General features: G+C 43.5%; 1 protein-coding gene across 1 annotated transcript in view; it reads left to right on the top strand.

The window, feature by feature from the left end:
- The window catches only part of Myom1 (myomesin 1), a 113282-nt gene extending 98064 nt beyond the window's left edge, over nt 1-15218 (top strand). Inside the window, exons 34-38 of the mRNA XM_052193315.1 lie at nt 5384-5547; nt 9011-9047; nt 9540-9562; nt 10754-10809; nt 14447-15218. Coding sequence (XP_052049275.1) covers nt 5384-5547; nt 9011-9047; nt 9540-9562; nt 10754-10809; nt 14447-14740 — 574 coding nt within the window. The 3' untranslated portion in view covers nt 14741-15218. The remainder of the gene's footprint in view (nt 1-5383; nt 5548-9010; nt 9048-9539; nt 9563-10753; nt 10810-14446) is intronic.
- The last annotated feature ends 11722 nt before the right edge of the window (nt 15219-26940 follow it).

Raw genomic sequence — 26940 nt, 5'->3', positions numbered from 1 at the left:
AGATATCTGAATCAAACCAGACTTTCCAACTTAATCCTGACAGTATACTCACCCTCTGGGTTCCTTGAGACATCCTTGGCAAAAAGAGAACAAAAGTGGTCTAGATAATCCGTAGGGATGCAGCTACCTCTAGTCCAATCTAGTTTAGACATTCATTCTAAACCATTAACAGAGTCCTGTAGCATCCTTTGAGGAAACAGACAACAATGGCTGTTTATATTATTCCTTCCATGGGCACTAGCAGTCCACTGGCTATTGATGCCAACCAGTTAAAATGTGGGTTCTTTCATAGCCATAGCTCTGTGAAGTAGGCATTCTTCTCTTCAGGGGAGAGAAAGCTCTAGCTCTGGGAGGTGACTCCGGAGTGGGCACATAACTAAGTGAGCTGATGGCTGTGCCTCGTTAGTCTGGCTCCAGAGCTAATCTAGCTCATTCTGTCACACACACACACACACACACACACACACACACACACACACACACTTCCATATTGCATGGAAAGTTTCAAATGCAGTGGCGAGGGAGAGAAGAGGCTGACCATTGGGTACTAATGTACAGAATGTAACAAAGCAATTTTTCTGCTTGTGACTGTGACTAGCTATAACACATCGTATATTTAAAAAAGCTATAGAAAAAGATTTGGAAAGTTTCCACTGTAAAGAAATTATAAGCAGGCCATGTGTGGTGGTGCTCACCTTTGATCCCAGTACTTGGAAGACAGAGGCAGACAGTTCTTTTTGAGTCTGAGGCCGACCTGGTGTACATAGTAAGTTCTAGGCCAGCAAGGGTCACATAGAAAAGAAAGTTTGGGAAGATATTTTTAACCTGATTTAAATAGAATACTGTCTTTTTATGATATAAACACATACTGACGATTGTTGTGCATATATTATTAATGCATGCATATATATGTATATTTGTTATGCATATATACATATATACATACATATATATATATATATATGATAAAATGTTATGATTGAATGAAAAAATGAGGACATGACAGCTCCCAGGTATGGTGGAGGAGAAAGTTTATTGTAGATATGAGAGAGGAAGCAACCAGAGGCATTGGAAGTGTCCAGACTGAACCAGGCCAGGAGAGGAGAGAGACAAAGGCAGAGCTAGACAGGAACAGAGAGGAAGCAAGAGCCAAGAGGCCAGGAGCAAGCTAGGAGACCAAGAGAGCAAGATGGGGCCACATAGCCAGGTGGCTGGATTATATAGGGGTTGGAGGCCAGGGCAGGGAAGCCCTTAGACTGCAGGGTTTAGGGTGCAGGGCAGGGTGAGAAGGGCTAAGAGGATCCAGGACACTGTAGCATGTATTAGTGATGCTGAGAGAGATTGGTAGCCAGTGACTGCTTTGATATGTTGATCGGACACTTCAGTTTGCCATTTGTCCTGAGTTTGAGAATCTAATGATAACATAAGGCACGGTGACACAGAAGATTTACAAGTTCAAGACTGATATGGGCTACATAGGGAACTTCCTGCCAGCTAGGCTACATAGCAAGCTCTTGCCTCAAAAAACAATGTCAGAAGTCATGTGATGCCAAAAATGGTGGATTACAGGTGTGCATATGTAATTCTGGTACTAAGGCCACAAGAGGATTGAAAGTTTGATGACACTCTCTCTTCGCTCTCTTTCATCCCACTCTCACCTCTCTGCCCCTTGGGCTCTCCTCCCCTCCCCCTCTCTCCACGTGGTTGTGGCCATGGCCAGCCTCCACTTCTCTACTCTCTGCCTCTTTCCTATTCTCTGCCCTGAATAAACTCTATTCTATACAAAAAAAAAAAAAAGATGAAGAAGAAAATTTGATGACAACTCATACTACAGAGCAAGACCCATCTCAAAACTGAAACAGCAAACCCAACACTACCCCACTAAAACGTGTGCCAGTGTAGTTCAGTGGTTGAGCACTTGCCTAGCATATGCAAGGCTGAGTTCAATCCCCAGCACCACAAAGAAGAAAGGAAAAAACAAAAAAAGAAGAAGAACAAAGTAAGTTGAACAGTTAGCCAGAGCCAGGTCCCACAGAGCATTCGCTAGGGTTTGTTAACACGAAGACTGGCATCTGACTGAGCTCTTGGACATTTGACTGAGGTCTTGGGCATCTGCTAGGTTCTAGAAGTAAGAAGTAGCAAAATAAAAATGCCAGTGTGGACTGCTGTGGCTTCGGCCCTTTGTTCTCTTCTTCTTCTTCTTCTTCTTCTTCTTCTTCTTCTTCTTCTTCTTCTTCTTCTTCTTCTTCTTCTTCTTCTTCTTCTTCTTCTTCTTCTTCTTCATCTTCTTCATGTTCTTCTTCTCCTCCTCCTCCTCCTGCTCCTCCTCCTCCTTCTTTTTTCTTTTTCAGAAAATGTTGTCGAGAAGTAATTAAAATTTAAAACGGTCCAAATCCTAGGCTATTCCTTGGTGTCACCTAGGACACTATAATACATCAGTCTGAAGAATGAGGGTAGCAGAATTAGCTGCATCATCCATCACAGTGCTGTGCCTTAGAGCAGTGAGATGGCTCAGTGGGTAAAGGCACTCGGACCTGAGTTCTATCCCTGGATAGAAGTGGAAGGAAAGAACTGAATAACAAATTGTTCTCTGGCCTCCACATGTGCACTGTGGCATACCACGCAGGCACACATGTGTTTGCACACATGCACATGCTCATGTACACACATGTGTATGCATACACAGAGTAATAATTAAGTTACAGAAATGTAATATTTTAAGTATGTCCATTATAAAAGAATCATTTATTCCAGGGATAGAGATAAGAGCAATATGACCCATTCTGTCAGAAGCACTTAACATACAGAAGACACCACTGTGCGAGCCAGCCAGAGACTAAATAATTCAAGCAAAGCGGAGATCTGTCTTCCTGTCCCAAAGAAAAAGCTATTATTCAAGCTAAAAACTGCAGGATACAGATGTGTTTCTTTACCCTAGTTTTATGGCATTTCAATTGCTAATATATTTAAAGATATGTCAATAAATATGCAATACCTCATAGCATGTAGTGTTATAAGAAAACACTAAATATTAATTGGAAGCTAATTTTTTTAGATGAAAATGTTTTGTTTTCTAAAGTTCAGTTTGAAATTGTACTTAAGCTATAAACTTTTTATATGCTTTTTTGGAAAATACATATGTAGATATTATGAAATGGAAAGAATTTTTTGGTGGGGAGTTTGAAAACAGGGTTGCTCTGACTCCTTGGCTGTCCTGAAACTCACTCTGTGGACAAGGCTGGCGTTGAACACAGAAATCTGCCTGCCTCGCTCTTTTGAATATTGGGTTTAAAGGCGTGTGACTAGAAGCATTTATAATATGATATCATCAATAGTTGAGTTAGCCCCGTTATGTGCATTTAAAGTACTTTCTTTTAATTTTCTCTCTATATAACTATTACTTTATATGTGTGTGTATATCTATGTCAATTTTGTATACTGCTTTTAAATATGTATTACATTTACTTTATGTATGTGTGTGCATGAGCACACACTACAGCACACGTGGAGGTCAGAGGACAGTTGGTAGGTGTCAGTTCTTTCCTTCTTCCACGTGAGCTTTGGGGATTCACTCCAGTTGCCAGGCTTGGCAACAAACACCTTTATCCCCTGCACCATGCACTGGCCCTATACTGTTTTTTAAAATTATTATTTTATTTTATTTTATTTTATTTTTTATTCGATAAATTTTTTATTTACATTTCAAATGATTTTCCCTTTTCTAGCCCCTCACTCCCCGAAAGTCCCATAAGCCCCCTCCTTCTTCCTGTCCTCCCATCCACCCCTTCCCACTTCCCTGTTCTGGTTTTGTCCTATACTGCTTCACTGAGTATTTCCAGAACAAGGGGCCACTCCTCCGTTCTTCTTGTACCTCATTTGTTGTGTGGATTATGTTTTAGGTATTCCAGTTTTCTAGGTTAATATCCACTTATTAGTGAGTGTATACCATGATTGATCTTTTGAGACTGGGTTACCTCACTTAGTATGATGTTCTCCAGCTCCATCCATTTGCCTAAGAATTTCATGAATTCATTGTTTCTAATGGCTGAATAGTACTCCATTGTGTAGATATACCACATTTTTTGCATCCATTCTTCTGTTGAGGGGTACCTGGGTTCTTTCCAGCTTCTGGCTATTATAAATAGGGCTGCTATGAACACAGTGGAGCATATATCCTTATTACATGCTGGGGAATCCTCTGGGTATATGCCCAGGAGTGGTATAGCAGGATCTTCCGGAAGTGACGTACCCAGGTTTCTGAGGAACTGCCAGACTGATTTCCAGAGTGGTTGTACCAATTTGCAACCCCACCAGCAGTGGAGGAGTGTTCCTCTTTCTCCACATCCTCGCCAATACCTGCTGTCTCCTGAATTTTTAATCTTACCCATTCTGACTGGTGTAAGGTGAAATCTCAGGGTTGTTTTGATTTGCATTTCCCTAATGACTAATGAAGTTGAGCATTTTTTAAGATGCTTCTCAGCCATCCAAAGTCCTTCAGGTGAAAATTCTTTGTATAACTCTGTACCCTATTTTTTTAAATAGGGGTTATTTGGTTTTCTGGGGTCTAACTTCTTGAGTTCTTTGTATATATTGGATATTAGCCCTCTATCTGATGTAGGGTTGGTGAAGATCTTTTCCCAATTTGCTGGCTGCCAATTTGTCCTTTTGATGGTGTCCTTTGCCTTGCTTTTTTAAGTTTCCTCACAGTCTCACAAAATCTTCATGAAGCGTCTTTGGACAGTGTGAGGATACTGTTCTCTGTGCCCTGTTCTCTCTATAACGTTTTTACGTCTTGTCACAGCCGGCTCGCAGTATTTCCTTCTGTGTTTCCTTCTGTTTTCACACAGGGCCATGGCACATGCCTCGCTTTGTTGAGCGCCACTGTGCTTTTCATTCATGTCTGACTCTATGCCCACGTGCATATTTATGTGCCCTGTGATAGCTCTGGAGTCAATAGCTGTCAGCCACGGATAGTCCCTGTCAGTGTGCTTTTTTATGTATCCAGTTTGGCCATAGAACATTTGTGTTAAACATGCAGTAAGATAGTATTTAGTTTAGTCTTTCACCTTTAAAGAGTCTCTTAATCCTGGAATCAAATCCAAGTAAACCCAAAGATAGTTAGCACCCCTGAGAAGGATTGGTCTTGACATCAACACTCAGCCTACTGCAGTGAGTTAATAGATGTTCCGGCTATCAGTTCCTGGTCCCTGAAATCCTAATACTGGGCTTCTGGGCCTATAATGACCCTGAAGCAGAATGGTGTAGGTGGGTCTCATGCTTTCTGAAAACCTGTGAAAGTTTATGGTATGTCTCCTAATGAAAGCAGAGGAAAAATCAGCTGTCACAGAAGGAAGCGCTGATGACACTCCCTTCACCTTCACAGTGGGGCCGGGATTAAGTACACAGACAGAGTCAAGAGTGGAGTCACTGGGGAGCAGATCTGGCTGCAGATCAATGAGCCCACTCCGAATGATAAAGGGAAATATGTAATGGAGCTCTTTGATGGAAAGACTGGACACCAGAAGACTGTGGATCTCTCTGGACAAGGTAAACGTACTCACTCAAATTCACTATAGAACAAACCGAAGTGAAATGAGGTTGCTATACTGGGGATGTCAAAGGAATTGGTGTTTGTGATGCTTGGGATTGAATGGACCTGTTCTGATTGGTTACTTTGAGTCCCAATCTTTTTGGAAGCCTGCCTTGTTTTTAAGTTCAATTTGATTACATGTCACCTTATGTGAGTGATACCATTCTACTTAGATCTGGTCAGCTGAGGACTAGTGTGGGCTAGGCTAAAATAATGGCCTCTGGTGCATTTTATTAATAGTGATTTTTGGCAGGGTAGTCTTAATTGTGGAGAATTTAGTGGGCAGAGAACCGTAAAAAGCAGATGGAGACAGCAAACGTGGAGAGAAAGGACGACTCTCATGGGAAGACGTGACAGTCTTCTGACCATCTTAGAAGAGGTCACCTGACTCATGATCACCTCCTTAAAAGCAGAGAGTGGAAGGCAGCTGTATGTGGGGCTGGGATCTGAGGATATTCATCCAGTCCCTGAAGCAGTTGCTTTGACCATAATACTGACTGTGAAGGGAATCAATGACCTACCATAGTTCCTGAAAGTGGACAATGAGAGAGCAAGGACAGAAGGGAAAGGGTTAACTCTGGAAGGGAACAAAGGGGCTTCTCTGTCCAAAACTAGAGGGGAACAAAGGAGAAGAAGCACAGGAAATGAGGAAATGCTGAGCAGGACAGGAGGAAGCTGGAGAGCTGAGGGTCCCAGATGTCTTAGTTACCCGCTGAGAGATGGGGGGGGGAGGGTGTGGTTCTGGAGATATTGAGGGTAAAAAGAAGAACAAGTAAATGACTTGCAACAAGCAGAGACCAAGGTGGAGCACAAAAGAGAGTGAAGTGCACAGCTAGTTTCTCCCCACCCACTGGCAACATCCTCCCCTCTATTCTTTCTGAAAGAATGAAACTATAGAGATAAAAGTCCCCACAGGAAGGCAGGCTAGATCTGACTCACTCCTTGGTGTACTAAGATGCAGTCTTGGTATACCATACTCTTTGTGTTTTTCAACCTCAAAATAGATTCTCAATTTAGACAACAGCTTTCTAAGCATGCCTTGAGGATGTGCGTGCACGTGTGTATATGCATGTGTGTGTTTGTGTGTGTGCATGTGTGTGCACACGTGTGTGCATGTGTGTGTGTTCTCTGACACCCCTACTCTCACCCAATCCCTACCCATATGCCTACAAAGACTCGCTGAAGGATCTGCAGTCACAGGAGACTGCAGCGAACAGGCAGAGGTCTTCTGACCCACACTGCACCAGCAGCGCTCTGGATCTCTCCCACCGTTCCTCTGACTGTGGGAAATACAATAGAAAGGGGAAGCTGCAAGTGGGTGGGTCGATTTAAAACATTTCAAAGATTATTTTTAACAACAAAGCTTATGCAACTACCCCACTTTAACCCCTCATAATACAAAGGCTGTGGATCCCCTCACCAGGTTGCCATAGCCACCAAACACATTAGCTTGACCACACGCCTCTTTTTCTCAGTGTGGTGTGGGGACCAGGAAATGTTCTGTGCTATTATCCTGTGTTCAACCCGAAGCTCAGTCAGTTTTCAGAGGAGAAAAAACAAGGCCTAACTTTATCCTTTCTCTTCCATAGGTAAAGTGTGTATGTGTGTGTGTATGTGTGGGGGGGGTGGATCAGTGTAAGATCCATACTGTCTAGATTTGAATAAGATTCTTGGCTGGGGAGATGGTACCGTGGGTCTGATGACCTGAGGCTGGTCCTCGGACCCATATGAAAAGCTGGATGTGGTGGTACACATATGCAATCTCTATTTCTACCCTGAGATAGGGATGGGGGTGGAGACAGGAGAATTATCAAGAAAATCCTGAGTAAACAGAGCAGCAGCAGAAAAGAGACCCTGCCTCACTAAGCAGCTGGTGAGAACTGGCTCCTGAGAGTTGTGTTCTGATCCTACCACACAAGTCAAGGCATACCCTCAATCCATACGAAAATAAATCATATCTATGTGTGTATATGAGCATGTGTGTGCATGTGTGTGTTTGTGTGCATAAGTGTATATGTGTGCATGTGTATACATGAGTGTGTGTGAATGTGTGTATGTTTTTGTGCATGTGTGCATGTGTATATGTGCATGTGTGTACATGAATATGTGTAAACATGTGCATGTTTGTGTGCATGAATGTGTGTGTGTGTGCATGAGCATGTGTGTGAGCATGTGTATCAATATGTGTGTGTGTGTGTGTGTGTGTGTGTGTATGTGTGTGTGTGTGTATGTATCTTGGGCCATAAAGGGAATGGGAGATAAAATAGAAGGATTTCTAAACAAGCTTGCCTTTTTGCATGAACTTCAGTCAACTGTCTCATCCTGAGGTCACAGGGATAAGATTATTTTAGAACCCTGTGACTTTCTTTTTCTTTCAAAGGTTTCTTTCTTTCTTTCTTTCTTTCTTTCTTTCTTTCTTTCTTTCTTTCTTTCTTTCTTTCTTTCTTTCTTTCTTTCTTTCTTTCCTTCCTTCCTTCCTTCTTTCTTTCCTTCCTTCCTTCCTTCCTTCTTTCTTTCTTTCCTTCCTTCCTTCCTTCCTTCCTTCCTTCCTTCCTTCCTTTCTTTCTTTCTGTATTTATATGTAAGTACACTGTAGCTGTCTTCAGAAACCCCAGAAGAGGACATCAGATCTCATTATGGATGGTTGTGAGCTACCATGTGGTTGCTGGGATTTGAACCCATGACCTTTGGAAGAGCAGTCAGTGCTCTTAACCGCTGAGCCATCTCTCCAGCCCTCGACTCTCTTTTTCTTATCTCAGTTGCCTCCATCTCTGCTCCATTGTGGCTTGAGAAATACTGCTTCAGTGAGAGGAGGGAGGAGGGATAGAGGATAGGGAGGACCATACAAAGCCCACCAATACCCATGTGAGCAGTGCCTTAGTGACACCTGTTGTTTTCTATGCTAACAAAATTGTATTTTAAAAATAAAATAAAAATCAGTCTCTGTTCTGTAATGGATAGAGCGCTGGACTTCAGGCCAGTCTTGGCATACGGTGACTCAGTGTGCTCTCCTGCCTAAATAGAGCAGAAAACCTAACACGAAGACACTTGAACCATCTAACCGTGAGCCTATGAGGGCCAATTTAACAAAAAACTTTTTTTAAAAAAAATTCTTTCAAGGGTGTTTAGATAACACACCTTTATTTGAAAGACTTTTACTGGGACTGTTAGCTAACTTTTTTGTTTAAGGTTGAAGGCTCCTGGCTAAGATGAAAGCATCTAAAACCTACTTCTTCATAGTTTGTACACAGAAAGTACTTATTTGTCTTGTTGAGAGCATTACATTGTAATGTGAAGCCATAGGCAGTCTCGTGGAAAGGTGATCAGCGACCTAACCTAACCTTGTGACTTTAACCAGCCCTGTGTGTCAGCAGTTCTGACTGATAAAGTTGTAACTTTCTTTCTTTTTTCCTTTTAAAGCATTTGATGAAGCCTTTGCTGAATTCCAGAGGTTAAAGTAAGTTCCCCTTCCTGGCAAGGGCCACTTCTACTCAAGTTACATTCCTGGAACCCTGTGTTCCACTGGCCTTTCTGAGTATCAGAAAGTCTTTTGTTTCAGCAAGCATAGGAAAAGCCCACTTGACACTGTTAGTGGAGCTGCCAAGCATCTCTGAAGCAGAGGCGCCGCTCCTCCCCTTCGTGTATTAAACGCAGTCTGGCTTTGTTGCAGCTCCTCGTGGAACTCAGAGCAGATTTCTAATTGGGAGGGCAGCTTTCCAAGCCTGCACTGATGCATGCCTCTGTGTGTGTGTGTGTGTGTGAGAGAGAGAGAGAGAGAGAGAGAGAGACAGACAGACAGACAGACAGACAGACAGACACAGAAGGGGAAGAGGGAAAGGGAGAGGGAGAGAGGGAGGCAACGAGGGAGGGAGGGAGAGAGACAGACACAAAGACAGAGACTATTTGAAATGATACTAACACAACTCTTCTTTATCTCTCTCAAACACAGACAAGCCGCCATTGCCGAAAAAAGTGAGTAACTACCTCTACACTTAGCACGGGGGCAAACGCCACATCAAAATTTATTTCCTGGCATATCTTCAGATGATAATGGATTCTTTTCTTACTGGTCTTCATATGTAAGCCTTTAATCCCAGTGCTTGAGAGGCAGAGGCAGGCAGATCTCTGTGAATTCTAACCAACTTAGTTTGTATAGGGAGATCCAGGACAGTCAAGGTTGTGTAGCGAGATCCCATCTCAAAAAAGAAATGTGCTTCTTCTTCTTTCTTTTATAAATTATAGATGGTCTACATAAGTTTTTCACTTTAGTCTTTGTCTGTAGGAAGGCCTCAATTGTGGCATCTGGCTCTTGTCCCCTGCAGACACTATAAAAAAATATGCCTTGGTTACAAACCATATGATAGGTATTAGTCACTTGTAGATACAATGTATCAGAAGAAAATTAGGCCCAAAGAACAATGTAAGAGTCTGAAACACTGTCTATTTTACATTGGGCAAACATGGTTCAAGAGTCACCAACTGAGTGAAATGAGCTGGGAGCCGTAGGGTTTATGCCAGAAAGGAGGCCTCAAGGTGTGTTACAGAATGGGTTCATCTTCCATTGCTGAGATGGACATACCCAGGGCATGCATATGTGCACCCCTAGATTTCAGCACCTCTCTTATATGTTTATTGAAATACTCAACCAAGATAGACTGGCCCTGCACTACCAAGAACCAAGAAAAGGGAGCTATTTAAGGAAAGCCTCAAAGGAGGCATACAACTGCACAAGCCACCAGAGCTCCCAGACTACACCCCTCCTACGATGCAGCTGGTGTTCATCATAGGGAAACCATAACAAGGCCATGGCCTGCTCAGAGCCTCTACATTAAGATGTGTTGTGCTTTCCTGAGCTTACACCTGCTGTGCTACACAAGGGCTAGAGCTGGGTATAGCCATTAAAATCATATAGCAGGTCTTTACAGGACAAGATAATTCCAAGCTGGTGCTGTAGGTACAGCTTCGGGCACCTGTGTGTGTACGTAAAGAAGAATTAAAATCAGAGCCACTGAGTCATTTCTCATTGAAATGTGGAAAGCAGTATGAAATAACCACCAGGACAGGGAAGAACAGCGTGGGAGGTTTGTGTAATTCAGCGTTTTGAGGCCATGATCATTGGCTCTCCTCATGGCAGAGAGTAACCAGAAATTCCTGTGCTTGCAGATCGGGCCCGGGTGCTGGGCGGTCTCCCCGATGTTGTCACCATTCAAGAGGGCAAGGTGAGTACTGTTGTCCCAGCCTCCACATGGGGAAAGGTCCCAACAGCCTACACTGTGGCCCTTCCTTTTGCACACCATCATCTCTGTCTTATTTCCTTGGGTACGTGTGCATGACCACAGTCACCAAATGAGGGTTAAAAGTTCAGCATTCCAGGCATTTTGTCAGGCCAGCATCAGGACGAAAGTTTGTCTTGTGAGCCTGGATTTAGGCCATTTCTCCAGAGTCATGTTTTTAAATTATCAGGAGCCATTAGGCTATATGAAAATGAACCTGAAAGCATTAGCTCTTAACCTTGTAACCATAGAAGAAAGAAATTATTCCAGCACACTGGAAGGTGCCATGCTATTTTGTGGTTGCGGGAAAACATGCTGCCCCGTGAGTTTTTATTAGCTCCATCTGCTATGAAATCCAACCTCTCCGTTTGATGTTAAACTGGTATTTTCTGGCTTCTTCCATCCGAGGGGCAGCGAATGTGATCTCTAACCTGTAAAGAGAGACAATGAATGTGATCTCTAACCTGTAAACCAGGCAGAGTGGTATATGCCTATAATCTAAGAACTCAGTGGGGAAAATCTAGAGCTCAAGGCCACCTTTGGCTACATAGCCAGACCCCATATCAATCAAAATAGGTTTATATATATCTTGCAAGTCCATAAAGACCTGTAGTGAAATAAAACCTTTTCCTACCCAAATGAGCAGAGACAGCAACGGTGGGAGTGGGAAGGATGACCATGCAGAACTTGTAGAACCAAAGCAAGGCTGTAAATTCCATGCCATACATTTCTTTGTAGGTGGAAAATACCATAGTCAACTTTTCAGCTCAACTTTTGAGAGCAGTTTCTGTTCTTAAACTGTCTTCTCCACTTTCCTCACTTTATGAGGTTGAACTCACTGGGCAGTTGTGACAATTACAAGAGAATGTATGTGAAAGTACTTGAATCCACAACTCAGATCTCAAGTACGAACTCTAGTCTTCCACAATGCCTACCTACAATGTTTGCGATTTTAGTTTGACTTAGTTATATCACCAGATTCCAAAGCCCGAACCTGGTCTGTTCAGGTACATTTAATGATGAAGGTTTGACTGATTTAAAGATTATTATATGTGTGTATTTCTTCACTGGAGGATATGCTGTAGGACGTGTGTGGAAGGCAGAGCACCACTTGCGGGGATCAGTTTGCTCCTTCTACAGTGTGTTGCTCAGAAATTGAACTCCCGTCACCCACTTTGGCACCAAGCGTCTTTACCCACAGAGCCATTTCTCTAGCTTGTACTTTTCTTTCTTAAATGTACCCATGGAGTAATTCAGTAAAAATGCTAATTCAAACTAGCGTGGCAGCACATGCTTATAAGCCCAGCACTTGGGAGGCATAAGCAAGAGAATCACAGGTCAGGCCTGAGCTACACAGCCTGTCTCAAAAATTTGCTAACTAATGATGAGATGTAAGGAGGTTCTGTAATCTACCCAGCTTTATTAGAACAGAAGAGGTAATAAGTGGTCACTTAGGATCTATTGGGAAGAGATTGAAAAGGACACTCCTTTCTGAGTAATGTCGACTTCGTTCCTAGTCAAGAATATGTCATTTAGCACTAGCCATGGAGTATGGGTAAAGACACCGTGAACTATAATGCACCTACCTGAACTGCACTGATAAGCGACATACAACAGAAATGCACAGTGGTAAATTCAGGAAGGGTATGGGGAGACTGGATTATTTATGCATTGTTGGTGGGGTGTAAGCCGAAATTACATCAGCTCTTAGCAAAAAAGCCTGGCAAATTCTAGAGAGGAAAATGAATCATATATTTATCATACAGCCCAGCAACTGAACCCTGGGCATTTATCCCAGAGAAATGGAAAAGCCTGTACTCTATTTATAGCAACTCCATTCATGATGGCCCCAAACTGGAAATGGTACCTATGATCCTAAGGGACATGTGCATGCACTGGTGCACTTGTCAGCCACAGAGGGCCAAGAGTCTGATTCAGCAGCGTAGGCGGATCTTCAGGGAATTGTGTGTGGACAAAGAAGCAGTCTGGGGAGCTTACATCCAGTTGATCAGGTTTATATAACATTTTGAAATGACAATGTCTTATAAATGGAAAACTGAGGACCGGCTGCTGGAGGTTGAGAGCAGGATTGATGATCAAAATGTAAAGCTGTGGATCCCAGTCCCAAAGGAAACATCTATAACCACCCCACGCCCAAGGCCCAGGGATCACTGCAGAAGAGGGGCAGAAGGATGGGTAGTAAGAGCCAGTTTATGTGCAACTGCGTCTTCTACTAACATCAGGAGCTGCATCTAGAGAGTCTCAGCAACACGACCCCGCCACAATGTGGGCTGAAGAAAGATAGCAATGGGCTTGCCAAAGTAAACAGGGAGAGGCCCAGGAGGCCCAGCTAGAAATGCTGAGAACCAGAGAAACAGTCTTCCCCAGAGAAGATAAAACCAATTGGTTATCCAATGCCAAATGGTCAGTCCTGAAATCACACATACAAGTAACATTGTATTTGTTGTATGTAGGAATGTGTGTGTGTATACATACATACACACAAACATATATATGTAAATATATGTATATAACAACAATTAATGAAGAAAAAGAGACCATGAATTTGATAGAGCAAGGAGGGGGATGTGGGAGGGTTCAGAGGAGGGAAAGGGGGGGATGAAGTTATAATCTCAATAGTTATTATTATTTATTATTATTATTATTATTAATGGGTATTTTTTTGGAGACAGGGTTTTTCTATGTAGCCCTGGCTGTCCTGGAACTCACTCTGTAGACCAGGCTGGCCTTGAACTCAGAAATCCACCTGCCTCTACCTCCTAAGTGCTGGGATTAAAGGTGTGCCCCACCACTGCCCGGCTCAGCAATTATTATAATCTTAAAAACAAAAGACATATATTTATAAAGGAAAAGGGTTGAGAGATTGTGGTGGCTCATAGATCTTTGAAAGCACAACACAGGGAGCTTGTGGTGACAAAAATATATCGGCCATAGTGATGGGTACAAAATACTACCCATTGAATAGAACAATCTTAAACACAAGTCTCTACGGTACTCCTTCGAGTTGCCCGAGTCTTACATTTTCTTAATAAGGCAAAGTAAAACTGCAGCCACAAATGCCAGTATCTCAAAAAAGTTTCAACACGATGGGAAATATTTTACTTAGGATGCATTTGGGCCAAGCACCTCTACAACAACACAGGTTGGATGGGGTCCAGGAAGCTGAAGAAAGTGAGGAAGATGGAATGGGGAAATTACTTAAATTATGTAGAGCAGCTGCTGCCATTCCAAGGCTGGGCCCTGTGACGCAAATGTAATGCATAACTGAGCGGGTGGTGAGAAGGGAATGAGATTTTTCTGCTGATGCAGCCCAGAGGCCCACATCAGAGGGAGCGAAAGGCGTCTGGGTGTTTATGGAGGAGAAAGTGGAGATGGAGAATGGAGAGAAAGCGCAGTGTGCTGACCCAGACAAGCATTCTAGAGTCCCAAAGCCTGGCCCCAAAGATGCTCCTTGCACCTTATGCAGAGCGTAACCATGCATGCCTAACGTAGTTATCAGTGATGTGGAGTTGGATCAGAATTAGCTGATTTATCACCTTCTTTCCCATAACCCTTTCTGCAGGCGCTTAATCTCACTTGCAATGTGTGGGGTGACCCGGCCCCTGAGGTGTCCTGGCTGAAAAACGAGAAGCCGCTGACCTCCGACGATCACTGCAGCCTCAGGTTTGAGGCCGGGAAGACGGCCTTCTTCACCATCTCGGGGGTGAGCACGGCAGACTCCGGCAAGTACGGACTGGTGGTGAAGAACAAATATGGCTCTGAGACCAGTGACTTCACCGTTAGTGTGTTCATCCCGGAGGAGGAGGCAAGGAAGGGAGCGTCGGAGCCCGCCAAGGGCAACCAAAAGTCCAAGTGAGCAGAGACTGGGGAGTTTCTGAGGAGAGCCAGGACCAGCTGGTCGATCACCATGCTGCTGTTGTGAAGTGATTGGCTTACAGATGAGGAAATCCTCCTGGTGTCTCCCTGTTTTTCACTGGCTTAGGAGGAAGTCATCAAATCTCGTATTCCTATAGATAAGGCACCAATGAAGGACACATTAAGGGGTTTAATCTACAACTTATACAAAAAACATAGGAAATGATTTCAAGAAGAAGGGCAGAGAATGTTGGAGAGGAGCTGAACATGAACAGCGATGAGGCAGGGTTTGAAGCAGATGAAGCTTTACTTATAAGTTCTTCGGGATGGTGTCCACGCCCAGTGTTCTATCAATATAGAGGAACGTGGCTATGGGATTGAGTGTGGTGTGTCACTGTTAGTAGTGGTGGTGCTTTTCTGACGGCAGCCTTGTGAACTGGCCTCCGCAGTATGAATAAAGTCTCCTGCCTTTCCTCTTCCCCCTGTGTCTCTCTGATCCTCACCATGTTGGGGCCTTTCCACCTCTTTCTAGTCGTTTCTGTAGCTCATCCTTATACCCTTAGGGCAAAAGCAGTTCCTTCTAGATGTGGTCAGATAAGTCATCTGTAGTCAACCAGAGCTCAGAGTTCAAAGTCACACTGGCATTGCACATCTGACCACTAACCCAATACTCCATCACTAAGATGGAATGAATAGTCTTAGATTAAAGTGTGTCAACTATTATGACAGAACACCCAAAACTAATGAAAAGAGATTATATTTTTTTTTTTATGTTCTGGAGGCACCAAAATCCAAGATTGTCCTGGCATCTGGCAAAGGAAGGAGCCAGAATCTTAAGGACTTTTTAGATGCCCTGTGTGATGCCAGGAAGGTGAGCTAGTGAGTGAACTCTCAGAGGAGAGGAGGTTGCATCCAGACTTAGAATTTTGCTGGGAGCCCTCTCTGGAGGCAATGAAACCAGTCTATTGTGCACACTAACAACATTCATCCCCGCTTTACTGGTTAAATACCTGTTGAAGATCCTGCTCCTCCTCCTCCTCCTCCTCCTCCTCCTCCTCCTCCTCCTCCTCCACACCGTCAGAGATGAGTCCTGGTTGTGAACACTGGAGCACATTCAAACCGTGACACCAAGAACGAAGCAGAGTCTTCCCTGTGCTGCAGAAATGACTCCTATGCATATAGAACTTTTAAAAGGTCAGGGCTGAAGTTGGCTCTCATCTACCTGCTGCTCCCTCACTGTGCAGCTGAGTGTCTGCTGCCACAGCACTGAACCCAGGCAAGAGCAGGGCACTGAGTTCTTGTAACCCAGAGCTCAGATCATGAGGCAGGGTTGTTCTTGGATCTTAGCTTCCTCTCAGGTGATAATGGCAGGCCTCACTTCCACATGGATCCCCGTCAGGAGGCTCTCGCCAAAGCCAAGCCAGTGAGATTGCCTGGTCTTGGCTGCTCTGCTTCTAAACTAAGTTAACTTCATTTCTTTGCAAAGCTAGCAGGCATCCAGTCCTTTAGTATAGAAAAATATACACTCTAGCATAGTTAATAAATGGATTTCCTGGAAACCAAGTGAACCCCAGTTAAAGGTCGCTGTCCAGACACAGTCCAAATTCTCCCTGCTTCAGCAAAAGGATACTTGTGGGCAAGTAGATCCAGAAGGAAAGGGCCACTAGACACACACCTGCCAGGAAGCCTGAGAAGAGTCCTGCAGAGGCAGCCTCTCATGCTGAGACACAGGCTCCTGAGCCCTCCACAGAACCCACAATACAGCACGCCTAAGAGCCAGCAAGCAGGTCCCAGTGTTGGGGGACCAGAGGTGTGTGAGGATAGACCTTACTGCCGTGCACTTAGACCCACCCAGGCTGGAGAAGAAGGCATGCTAAATATCACACACACACACACACAAAAGCACACACTGAGATAGCACATTCTGATTTCTGAAATTGTATGAGAACATGAAACCAATGTGTACTCCCACAGGGAACCCCACCATGTGGTAGAAGGACCTGGTGGGACAGGGTATCAAGGAGGGAGAAAGAAAGGTTTATATTCAGGGAAATATATGCTAGATTCCTCAACAAACTGATTCTAACAACTATTCCAGCCACTGTAATGACCAAACTGTATTACCCACATCATAATCCAGTAGCTTTTGAAGCTATTTCTAAATAGAAGACCACAACTAAAACCACAGACATGCTGATAAAACAATTCTGAAGTTCCCTTGTAACCCATAATTCATGAATCTGTGGCCTGCTGCAGGCAGGCTGTTGATATGGTCATACTGGAATATAGTAAAAGTCTGTTTTTATAAAATTAATATATATGGGCAAGTGACAAATTCTGAACATTTCTAAGTCCTTGAAAGTACAACCTTACATTTTCTCTATTTAAAAGTTTAGTCACTGAAAAATATTAGTTTTAGGACTACTGTTTATAATGTTAAAAATTCTCTTTGATTAAATTATATTTATCAATTGATTTTTTCCTTTTTAACATGGCTTAAACAATATTTCCAAGAAATTAACCTTTACTGCCTATTTAAGTATATAAAACCAGAAAAAAACAGAAAATTCAAGTTCTCTTAAATTTCTCATTATATATAAACCTAGATATAAAATGATAGCCAAACATTCTAAGTTAGAATCAGAATTAGGCTAAATTATCTGAAACATTCCAAGCACATAAAAATAAAGGGACTGGAAAGGTGGCTCAGTCAGTAAGGCACTTCTCACACAAGCGTGAGGACCAGAGTTGGATCCCTGCTAACCCATAAAAAGCCAGGCACAGTGTGCACTTAAGATCCCAGTGCTGAGGAGACAGAGGCCAAAGCATTCCCAGGGCCCTATGGCCAACCAATCTCGACAAAGCAAGGTAGATGGCTCCTCAGGAATGTTGCCTGAGGCTGATTACATACTCACACAATGTGAACACACACACCCTTACACAAATACAAACACACCCTTACACAAACACTCACACACAAATTCATACACCCTTACACACATATGCACACACATACACATACACTCACACAATACTCTTATATACACATTCACACACCCTTACATACAAGAACATACTCACATATGAACACACTCACACACACCCCTATGCACACTCACACACATGCACATACATTCACATAATACTCATACACACACATGCACACACACACACACACACAAAACACACAGACTCTATAAAGCCATAATACTGATTTCATATAGATAGAGGCCCTCACAGCAAGGAGTGGAAGTTAATGCTAACATCAGAATAAGAGATGTGACTCAGTTGTTCCAAGTAGGCTGTGCAAAGGCAGCTTAGACAAAACAAATGTGGTCATGGTAAAGAATATCACCAACTGACACGGAAAAGCTGTACAATCTTGCCATCTGCTAGGAGGTGGTTCTGGGGAGAAAAAAATTAACTGACTCTTCAAGTCAGTAATGACTGCATGTGGGGTCCACATTTACTGCATGGCGTGATAGGTGTCCCACAAGAACACCCATAAAAATGGAAAAGATGTCTGGAGTCCAGAGAAACAAGTGTAAAATTTCACTACAGGGGACTTTTGTGTCTAGCCACAAAGGATTACTGTTAGGAGGTTTGTTCTCACAGGAACAGCTAGAAAACCTGGCTAAAAATAAAGCAGAAAATGTCTGGGGCCTGGAGTAGCCCACACACACAGGACTGCGATTCCTAAGGGGACTGGGAATGGGTTATAGCGACAGCTGTGACTTCTCCCACTGCTTGCTTGGATGAAGGGCTCAGGCTACAGTTAGCCTCGCTGAACTGAAGAGGAGGCGGCATCTAGGAAGCTTATTAGTGAGAAGAACTGCACAGGCCAGGGGCCTGGAGGGCTGCAGGGGCCTGGATGAGCTCTGGAAGGAGCCACTGGAACAGTCAAACGACTCTTGAAAGCGCACGTGGGCTGGAAGTAATTCTCATTGCCACCAGTGCAGATGAAAAGTGTGATACACACTGGTGTTGGGCAGAGGTCTCAGAAGTTTCTCACTTTCACCCTGGAGGCCAGTAGTCCTAGTTTGAAAAGGAAGCTGTGTGCAGATGGAGAGGTGGCTCAATGGCTCGCGTGCCTGCTCTGAAAGCATGCGGAAATGAGTTCAAATCCTCAGCATCCAAATAAAAACCAGGTATGGCTCCTGGTGTCTATAATTCAAGCATGGGGGTAGAGACAGGAGAGCTCACTAGCCAGCCATCCTATTCCAAATGGTGAGCTTCTGGTTCCTTGAGAGACTTGTCTCAATGTAATAAGTCAGAGACAAGTCCACATTGATTTCTGCCCTCTATGTGTACATACAGGTATATGTGTATGTACAGACACACACATGCACAGAGGCACCACACACACAGACAAATGTATACACACACACACACACACACACACACTGACACAAACACATGTAAACAAGCCTAAAAAGGATGAAGTTTCTGTAAGAGTGGAAACTGTGTCAGAATCATGTGCAAAGCACTTCAAAGGAATGTGGTATTGAATGGTGTAACAGTTACAATAGCAAGTACACAATCCAAATTTAGCAGGCTTTTACACTGGGTGTGTTGCTTCTGGGAGAGCACTAGCCTTACATGGACAAGGCCTTATTCGGTTTCCAGCACCCCAAATACATACATGTATGCATAACACATACATACATGCATCTATACATACATGTATACACACATCATACATAATCCATACATATATATACATACAGACAGACAAGTAATATAAATAGTATACCTGCAAAGACATAAGATGGTTATAGCTGATGTGTAGAAGAAAATAGTCATAAAAGTAACCCCAGAAATGATGAGAGTATGGAGCTCATGACAGAGCACATGTTAGGTGAATAAGTAATTCAAAGCAGTCATTATAATTATAATACAGCCTGGTAGCACAGGCCTGTCATACCAGCAAGTAGGGAGGCTTTGTCAGGCAGATCGTTAGTTCAAGGCCTGCCTGGGCAATCTTGTGAGGCCTTTTCTCAAAATGAAAAATGAGAGAGCTGTGAATGTATCTCATTCGTATATTACTTGTGCAGAGCATGTGCGAGCTAAATTCAGTCCCAAGTACTGACTGCAAAACGATTTAATATCTTCCATGTCTCCAGGGAGCCAGAGGGGAGCATGAATACGGTTAGCAGGAAATGGAAGTCTACCAAAACATAGTGAATTTGCAAAAGAAAAATACTCATAAAGAAAACTCTTTAAAGCAGTCGGAAGAGCAGAAGTTACAGTGTAGAGAAACAAAAGAAAACTATTATGAGATTCTCCCTGATAGGCTGTAGAAACCAGGGGTCAGGGGTTCAAGAAGTGCCAAAGAGCCGAGCTGGAGAGATGGCTCAGTGGGTAAAGGCACTTGCCACCAAGCCTGACACCTGAGTTCAGTCCCCAGGGCTCACATGGTGAAGGAGAGGACCAACTTTCATGGATTGTCCACTGACCTTCTCACACATGCTGCAGCATGCACACACACACACACACACACACACAGACAAACACATACACACACACACTCTCTCACACACACACATACACACACACACTCACACACACACACACACACACACACTCACACACACAGTCTTATTTAGGGTTTCTATTGCTGTGAAGTGAAACCATGACTACTGTAACTCTTATAAAGGAAAACATTTAATTGAGGCTGGCTTACAGCTTCAGAGGCTTAGTCCTCTATCATCACGGAGGGAAGCATGGCTGTACACAGCCAGACATGGTACTGGAGAAACTGAGAGTTCTACATCAGCACTTGGGCTTCTGAAATCCCACAGCCCACCCCCCAGTGACATACTTCATCAGACAAGGCCACTCCCACTCCAACAAGGCTACACCTCCTAATGGTGCCACTTCCTATGAGTCTGTGGGGGCCATTTTCATTCACACCACACACACACACACACACACACACACACCACACACACACTCACACACACACATTTGCTGTAGATGTTATACAAAAATTAGAGTAAAATGGACTTTGGTTTTCAACCATGTATTTATTATACATTCAGAAAGAGACTTACACAGGCAATAGTTAACACATTATAAAGCATATTTTTAAAATTAAATATCTCACAGGCAAACGTTATTCTCTTAAAATGTAAAAGAAAAGTCTAGAAAAAATGAAAGTTGCTGATAAAAGAGAGCACTGCTGAAACATGGTCATGAAAATCTTAGTTGAGGGTGGTCCCTGATGTCTGTGGGGGACAGAGATCGTATTGTGAAAAGAACACACAACATTTTCAGGTGCCACAAGCATGGGTAAAATGGACTTTCTCTGGCAAATGAAAGCTGAGAGATCTACCACCCACAGATCTGTGCTGCAGTAAATGGTAAAGAACGGTCCTTCAACAGAGACAGATGACGGTGCCAGGCGGGAGTTCAGACCCACCGAGTGGACATTACAGAAGTGTAAATACCTGGCTAACCACAGAGCAGTTCTTCCTATGTCCCTTCTCCGGCTCCTGGTGCACCTCATCTGGCCCAGTGTCGAGGACCAGCACACAAGCACATCAACCTATAGCGGCGCCAGGCTTCTCCAGCCTCAGTGACAGTCCCTTCAAGGATGTTGCATGGAGAAATGTATCAGCCTGCCCCCGGCAGCTTCTCTACCCCTCTACTTGAATCTCTGGAGGGAGTGTGAAGGGCAGCATAATGGCAAAAAGTGTTACATTTACTAAAAACTGTGCTTGTAGGGCCTGGAGATGTTGTGGTAAATCTCCAACCCAAAAGACCCGGTTAAAGAAATCACAACTCAACTAATAGGAATACACGCCTAGATTGGGCAGATCTCCCACTACACTACTCTATTCCCATCAATGAGTTCCCATAGAACTTGCTGTTTCTCCAAGCCACCAACGTACCACCAACGCCGATACCAGAGCAACTGTGGTTTGCGGGGCAGGAGAGTTGGCGAGAGTGGCCAAGCCAGATGCAGAGAGTCCGCAGCAGTGTGGAGCCACCATGGAGAGTTGGCGGGGATTCTTTTTTAATATTTCCTGCAACATGGAGAGACAGCTCAGTGCCTGAGGACTGGGGTATGAATCTCCAGAGCGTAAATCTCCAGAACTCACATAAGTGCCATGTAGCCATAGCTGCCTGATTGTAAATCTGTCCTCAGAGGGTAGAGTCGACGGAGTCCCCAAACCAGCTGGCTAAAGCATGTACACGTGCAATGATACATATGTGCCTACACATATGAAAACATGCATGCATACACACATATGAAAACAGAAAAAAGAAGTTTTAGAAGCTAACCTAGGTGATGTGTGATGTGTGAGTCAAAGGCAATGGGGGACAGTGTGTTGTGGCTGCAGAGGTTGATGTCTAAGAACAAATAAGAGAAGACACCAGGAACTTGAATTCTGTTACTGTGCACCCCCAAATCAAAGCCCCTCATCCTGTGCTGTGCTCTGCACAGCAACTGCAAGCAGAATTTTGTTTTGTTTGGTTTTACAGTAGTTGCTGGGTTGAAGGTCAGTTCCCCCAACCATGACTGTGGAATTTTTCTATGATGCTTTGTTGGTTATCATAATGCTTCAGGTACTATGTGACATTTGCACATCAGGCTGATAGCTAATAACACTGCACTATCCTTCACCCCATGATGGGTTACTCGTGCACACAACCATGCTTGGCCATTTACCTGATGCTAGGGATCCAAACTCAGGCCCTCATGCTTTTGCAACCATTGTTCTTACCCACTGAGCATTTCTCCAGTCCCCAGACTCCGCCTCTGAGGGCAGATATTTGCATTTTGAAGAAAAGGATTGGTTTTTAAAGGTTTCAAAAGACCTGGGGTGTCACTACATAGTAATATATTTATTTCGTAGGTATCAGACCCTAGATTTGAGTCCCAGAAAAACAAAATCAACCAGCTCTGGATCTAAAAGGCCTTGCTGTGTCTAAGCCAAGAATAAAGGTTCCATGTCACTGGGACAAACAGAACTCAAGGATTTCCTTCCAGAAGCCAGCTGTGTCCCTTGTATTGTTTTGTGTCCTTTATCTGATGACTCTGGGCTAATATTGGCTATCTAAACAACGTTCGGGTCCTGCCCATTGAAAGCCCTCCCCAAGCAGCTCTCCATGCCAGCTATAGCTTATGTATGTAGCTCATGTATGTAGTCCATGCATGCTGCCCATCCGTGTAACCCATGCATGCAGCCCATGCTTGCAACCCATGCATGCAGCCCATCCATGCAGCCCGTGCATGCAGGCCATGCATGCAGCCCATGCATCCAGCCCATGCATGCAGCCCATGCATGTAGCCCATCCGTGTAGCCCTTCCACTCGCCACTGTTCTCCACAACTTAGCATTCCTTGCTGGCTCACCAGGCCTGGAAAGCATCCACGATCACGACCATCTGCCAACACAGGCAGGCCCCGTTCCTTTACTTCCTGAACAGTACAGTTCCATTCACCTGAAAGTCACACAAGAAGTGTCCCTCTACGCAATCCAAACCAAAGACCAGGATACCAAGGGGAGGGCTCATTATTTTACTTCATGGAAGAGAAATCTGCAGAGGGAGAAAAGTGGCTCCTGGCTATACCTGAACCAGCAGAGCTGAAATCCTTCTCTTCAGAGGCTGCCAGTGTTGTGAGCCATGAAATAAAGAGAAGACAATGGTGCAAATGAAATCCAACTCCTGATTTCCTCAGAGCTGAAGAGAAAAGCAATTAGCTCTACACGATGTTACTAGGTCAGATATGTCTTCATTATTTTCTCATTTCGTATTTACAGAGTTCACAGCAAATATTGGCTATCTTTGTTTGTTTTGGTTTTTTGTTTTTCAAGACAGGGTTTCTCTGTGTAGCCCTGGCTGTCCTGGAACTCACTCTGTAGACCAAGCTGGTCTTGAACTCAGAAATCCACCTGCCTCTGCCTCCCAAGTGCTGGGATTAAAGGCGTGCACCACCACTGCCTGGCTAATATTGGCTATCTTCACTGAGCCCTCAGCATGGCAGCTGAAAACCCCAGCAAGGCTTATGTACAATGTAAGTGGAAAGTTACTAATGGCTTTGACCTCTGTACATATGCTGCTGAAAGCCAAGGAAGTGTCCCCGGGTACAGAACTGTTTCTTCTAGTGTATCCGGACAGAGCTCCTCACAAGTGTCCAGCACTGTGTGGTGACAAATAAAAGAAAAGACGGAACAAAGTCATGGCCTACTCACGTGAGCATCATGCCTATGAAGATCTAGTCTACTGCATTTAATCATTCAATTAGAATACTTCTTAATTTCATATTTCTTGAGGCTCATTACACTTAATATAGTTTCTTGTCAAGGCCATGTTATGGTCATTAGCATTTTTAAAGGCTTGCCGAGCACTTTAAAAGCTATGTTTTAATAAAGGTTATGTCTTTAAATATAAGTGTCCAAAGTCAGAAAATCTGTAAGCAAAGGTGTAATAATAAGCACGTTTGTCTGTAGGAACGGAATCATTTTATAGCCATGGCTCACTGGTTGAAGCCTTGCTTACTGCTTCTCCAGAGGACTCATCTTTTTTTGTTTGTTTGTTTGTTTTGTTTTGTTTTGTTTTGTTTTTCGAGACAGGGTTTTTCTGTGTAGCTCCAGCTGTCCTGGAACTCATTCTGTAGACCAGGCTGGCCTTGAACTCAGAAATCCGCCTGCCTCTGCCTCCCAAGTGCTGGGATTAAAGGCATGCGCCGCCACCACCGCCTGGCCAGAGGACTAATCTTAAGTTCCCAGCACCCCTGTCAGGAGGCTTTCAACTGCCTGGCACCCTGGGACTCCAGCTCCAGGGGATCGGACACCTTCTCTGACCTCTGAAGGCACCAGCACACACATGTGCCCCATACACCCACCGCATTAAAAATAAAAATAATGAAAACATTTGAAAATACAATTATGCAAAGAGTCATTTTAGCCTTTGGAGGACACTTTGGGGGCATCTGGTAGGAACTGGGTGGGCAGCATACATGCCACATTTAAGCAGAACTAGCTGGATTGCCAGCACAGCAGGGGCTCAGCAGGGGCACAGAGCCAGCCAGTCTGTCCACTCCACTTTGTTAATTCAAAACTAAAATAGGAAAATGCATCACCCCAAGGCCAGAGTATCCAGTAAATGATCAGACATTTGTTAACTGATCACTTAAAGCAAAATAAGACAAAAGTCTAGAAGTTAAAATAAGTAAACAAAATCCCACGTGTTAGTTAAACAATTACTACAGTGGTATGTTGTAGAGATACAATTATATCTGTATATCTGTTATTATTTCTGTATTGTTTATTATATAAAGCTGAGCTTTCTGTTATATAGAGATAATATAGGGATATAATTGCATATTGTTTTATTATAATACTATATTATAGTTGTTTACTATAGAGCTATAAGTAAGATAAAACTAGGGGCCTTGAATTTTAAAAATATTGCATAAATGCTTTAAACAGAACATTTGAAACTGCTTTTCACTTCTACAGTAGCCACAGATGCAGAAATGCACTGTGTCCCTTGTCAACACAGGAAGTTGGTTATAAAGACATCATTCAGAACAAGAGTCAAATTCTGGGAACGCCCTTTAAGTAAAACGGGTGGGGGAGGGGTGGACCAGAATGCATTTACTTCCATTGGCTTTAAAATACTCTATATAAGGACTGTTGAGATGGTTTGGTTAAATAAAAGTACTTGGCATGTGTTGTGTGCCAAATTTCCTGGGGGAGATGCAACATACTGATCTACTGACCTAGATAGGGAACTCAGGACAGATTAAAGTGTAGATACCACCTAAGTCCAATTTGGTGAAACAATGAGTTTTATTGATTACTTATAAAAGTATGAGTGAAGAGTTACTTATAGGAGCAGAAATGACTCAAAGACAGCTGTATCAGCAAAGTACACCCCAGTGTGGGTGACAGCTCACAATGCAGGGGACCTGGAGCACAACACACGACAGGATGGAGAGGGACCTTAACTGGTGCCTCAGTTGCTCTAGACCTCTTCCAGGCAGCTCAGCTGGTCTCTGCTTCTTCAGGAAGCTGCTCTTGTCTCAGAGTGTTCTTCCAAGCTCAGTTACTTCGCAGGTTACTCTGGCAGGGAGGGGCCTAGTGAATCTGATCAGTTTCAGGGACTTCCTGAAGATACTTTGAGTTATTTACCTTCCAGTTTAAAGAGGAGATGTTTTAATTTAGGAGGAAGCTGGTTCACAACAGCATGTAACCCTGATCACCCAGTTTTGATCCCCCACAATCTGACTTCCATTTCCAGAACCCATGTAAATGTGGAAGGAGAGACCTGATTCCACAGAGTTGTCTTCTGACTTTCACATACCTACCATGGTCTACACACACACACACACACACACACCATGGTACACACTCACACATACACACACATACATACCACATACTCCATGGTATGCACATATGCACCATGGTGTACACATACACACCATGGTACACATACACACATCCATCATGGTACACCCTCACACACATATACATACACGATAGTGCATACATACACCATGGTGCACACACACACCCCATGGTACACTCATAAACATACACACACATATACATATACATACCATGGTGTACACATGTACCATGGTACACACACATACATTCACACATACATACAGACATACATACATCATGTTATACACACACACACAAACCATAAACATACCATGGTACACACTTGCATACATATATACACACCATGGTACACACACACACACACACACATGCACCATGGTGCACACACACACACACCTACCCACACACACTCACCATGATACACCCTCATATACACAACATGGTACACACACACATACATACATTTATACACACACACACATACATACATTTATACACACACACACACACACACCATAGTACATACATACATACATACATACATACATACATATATACACACACACACCATGGTATACACACATACATACATACACACACATATACACCCCATAGTACACACACACACACACACACACACACACACACACACATTCACCCCATGGTGCATACACACACAATAATAAATGAGTTTTTAAATACTTTATATAGGTAAGTAGCAGTGGTTAAGAGCTCTTACTGCTTTTACAGAGGACCCAAGTTTGTCTCCTCACACCCAGACGAAAGTTCACAACTGCCTGTAACTCTGTTACTCTGCCTGTAACTCTAGTTCC

The sequence above is a fragment of the Apodemus sylvaticus genome, chromosome 9, assembly GCF_947179515.1.
Source record: "Apodemus sylvaticus chromosome 9, mApoSyl1.1, whole genome shotgun sequence".
NCBI lineage: Eukaryota > Metazoa > Chordata > Mammalia > Rodentia > Muridae > Apodemus > Apodemus sylvaticus.
This window is presented reverse-complemented; position numbering and strand designations above follow the sequence as displayed.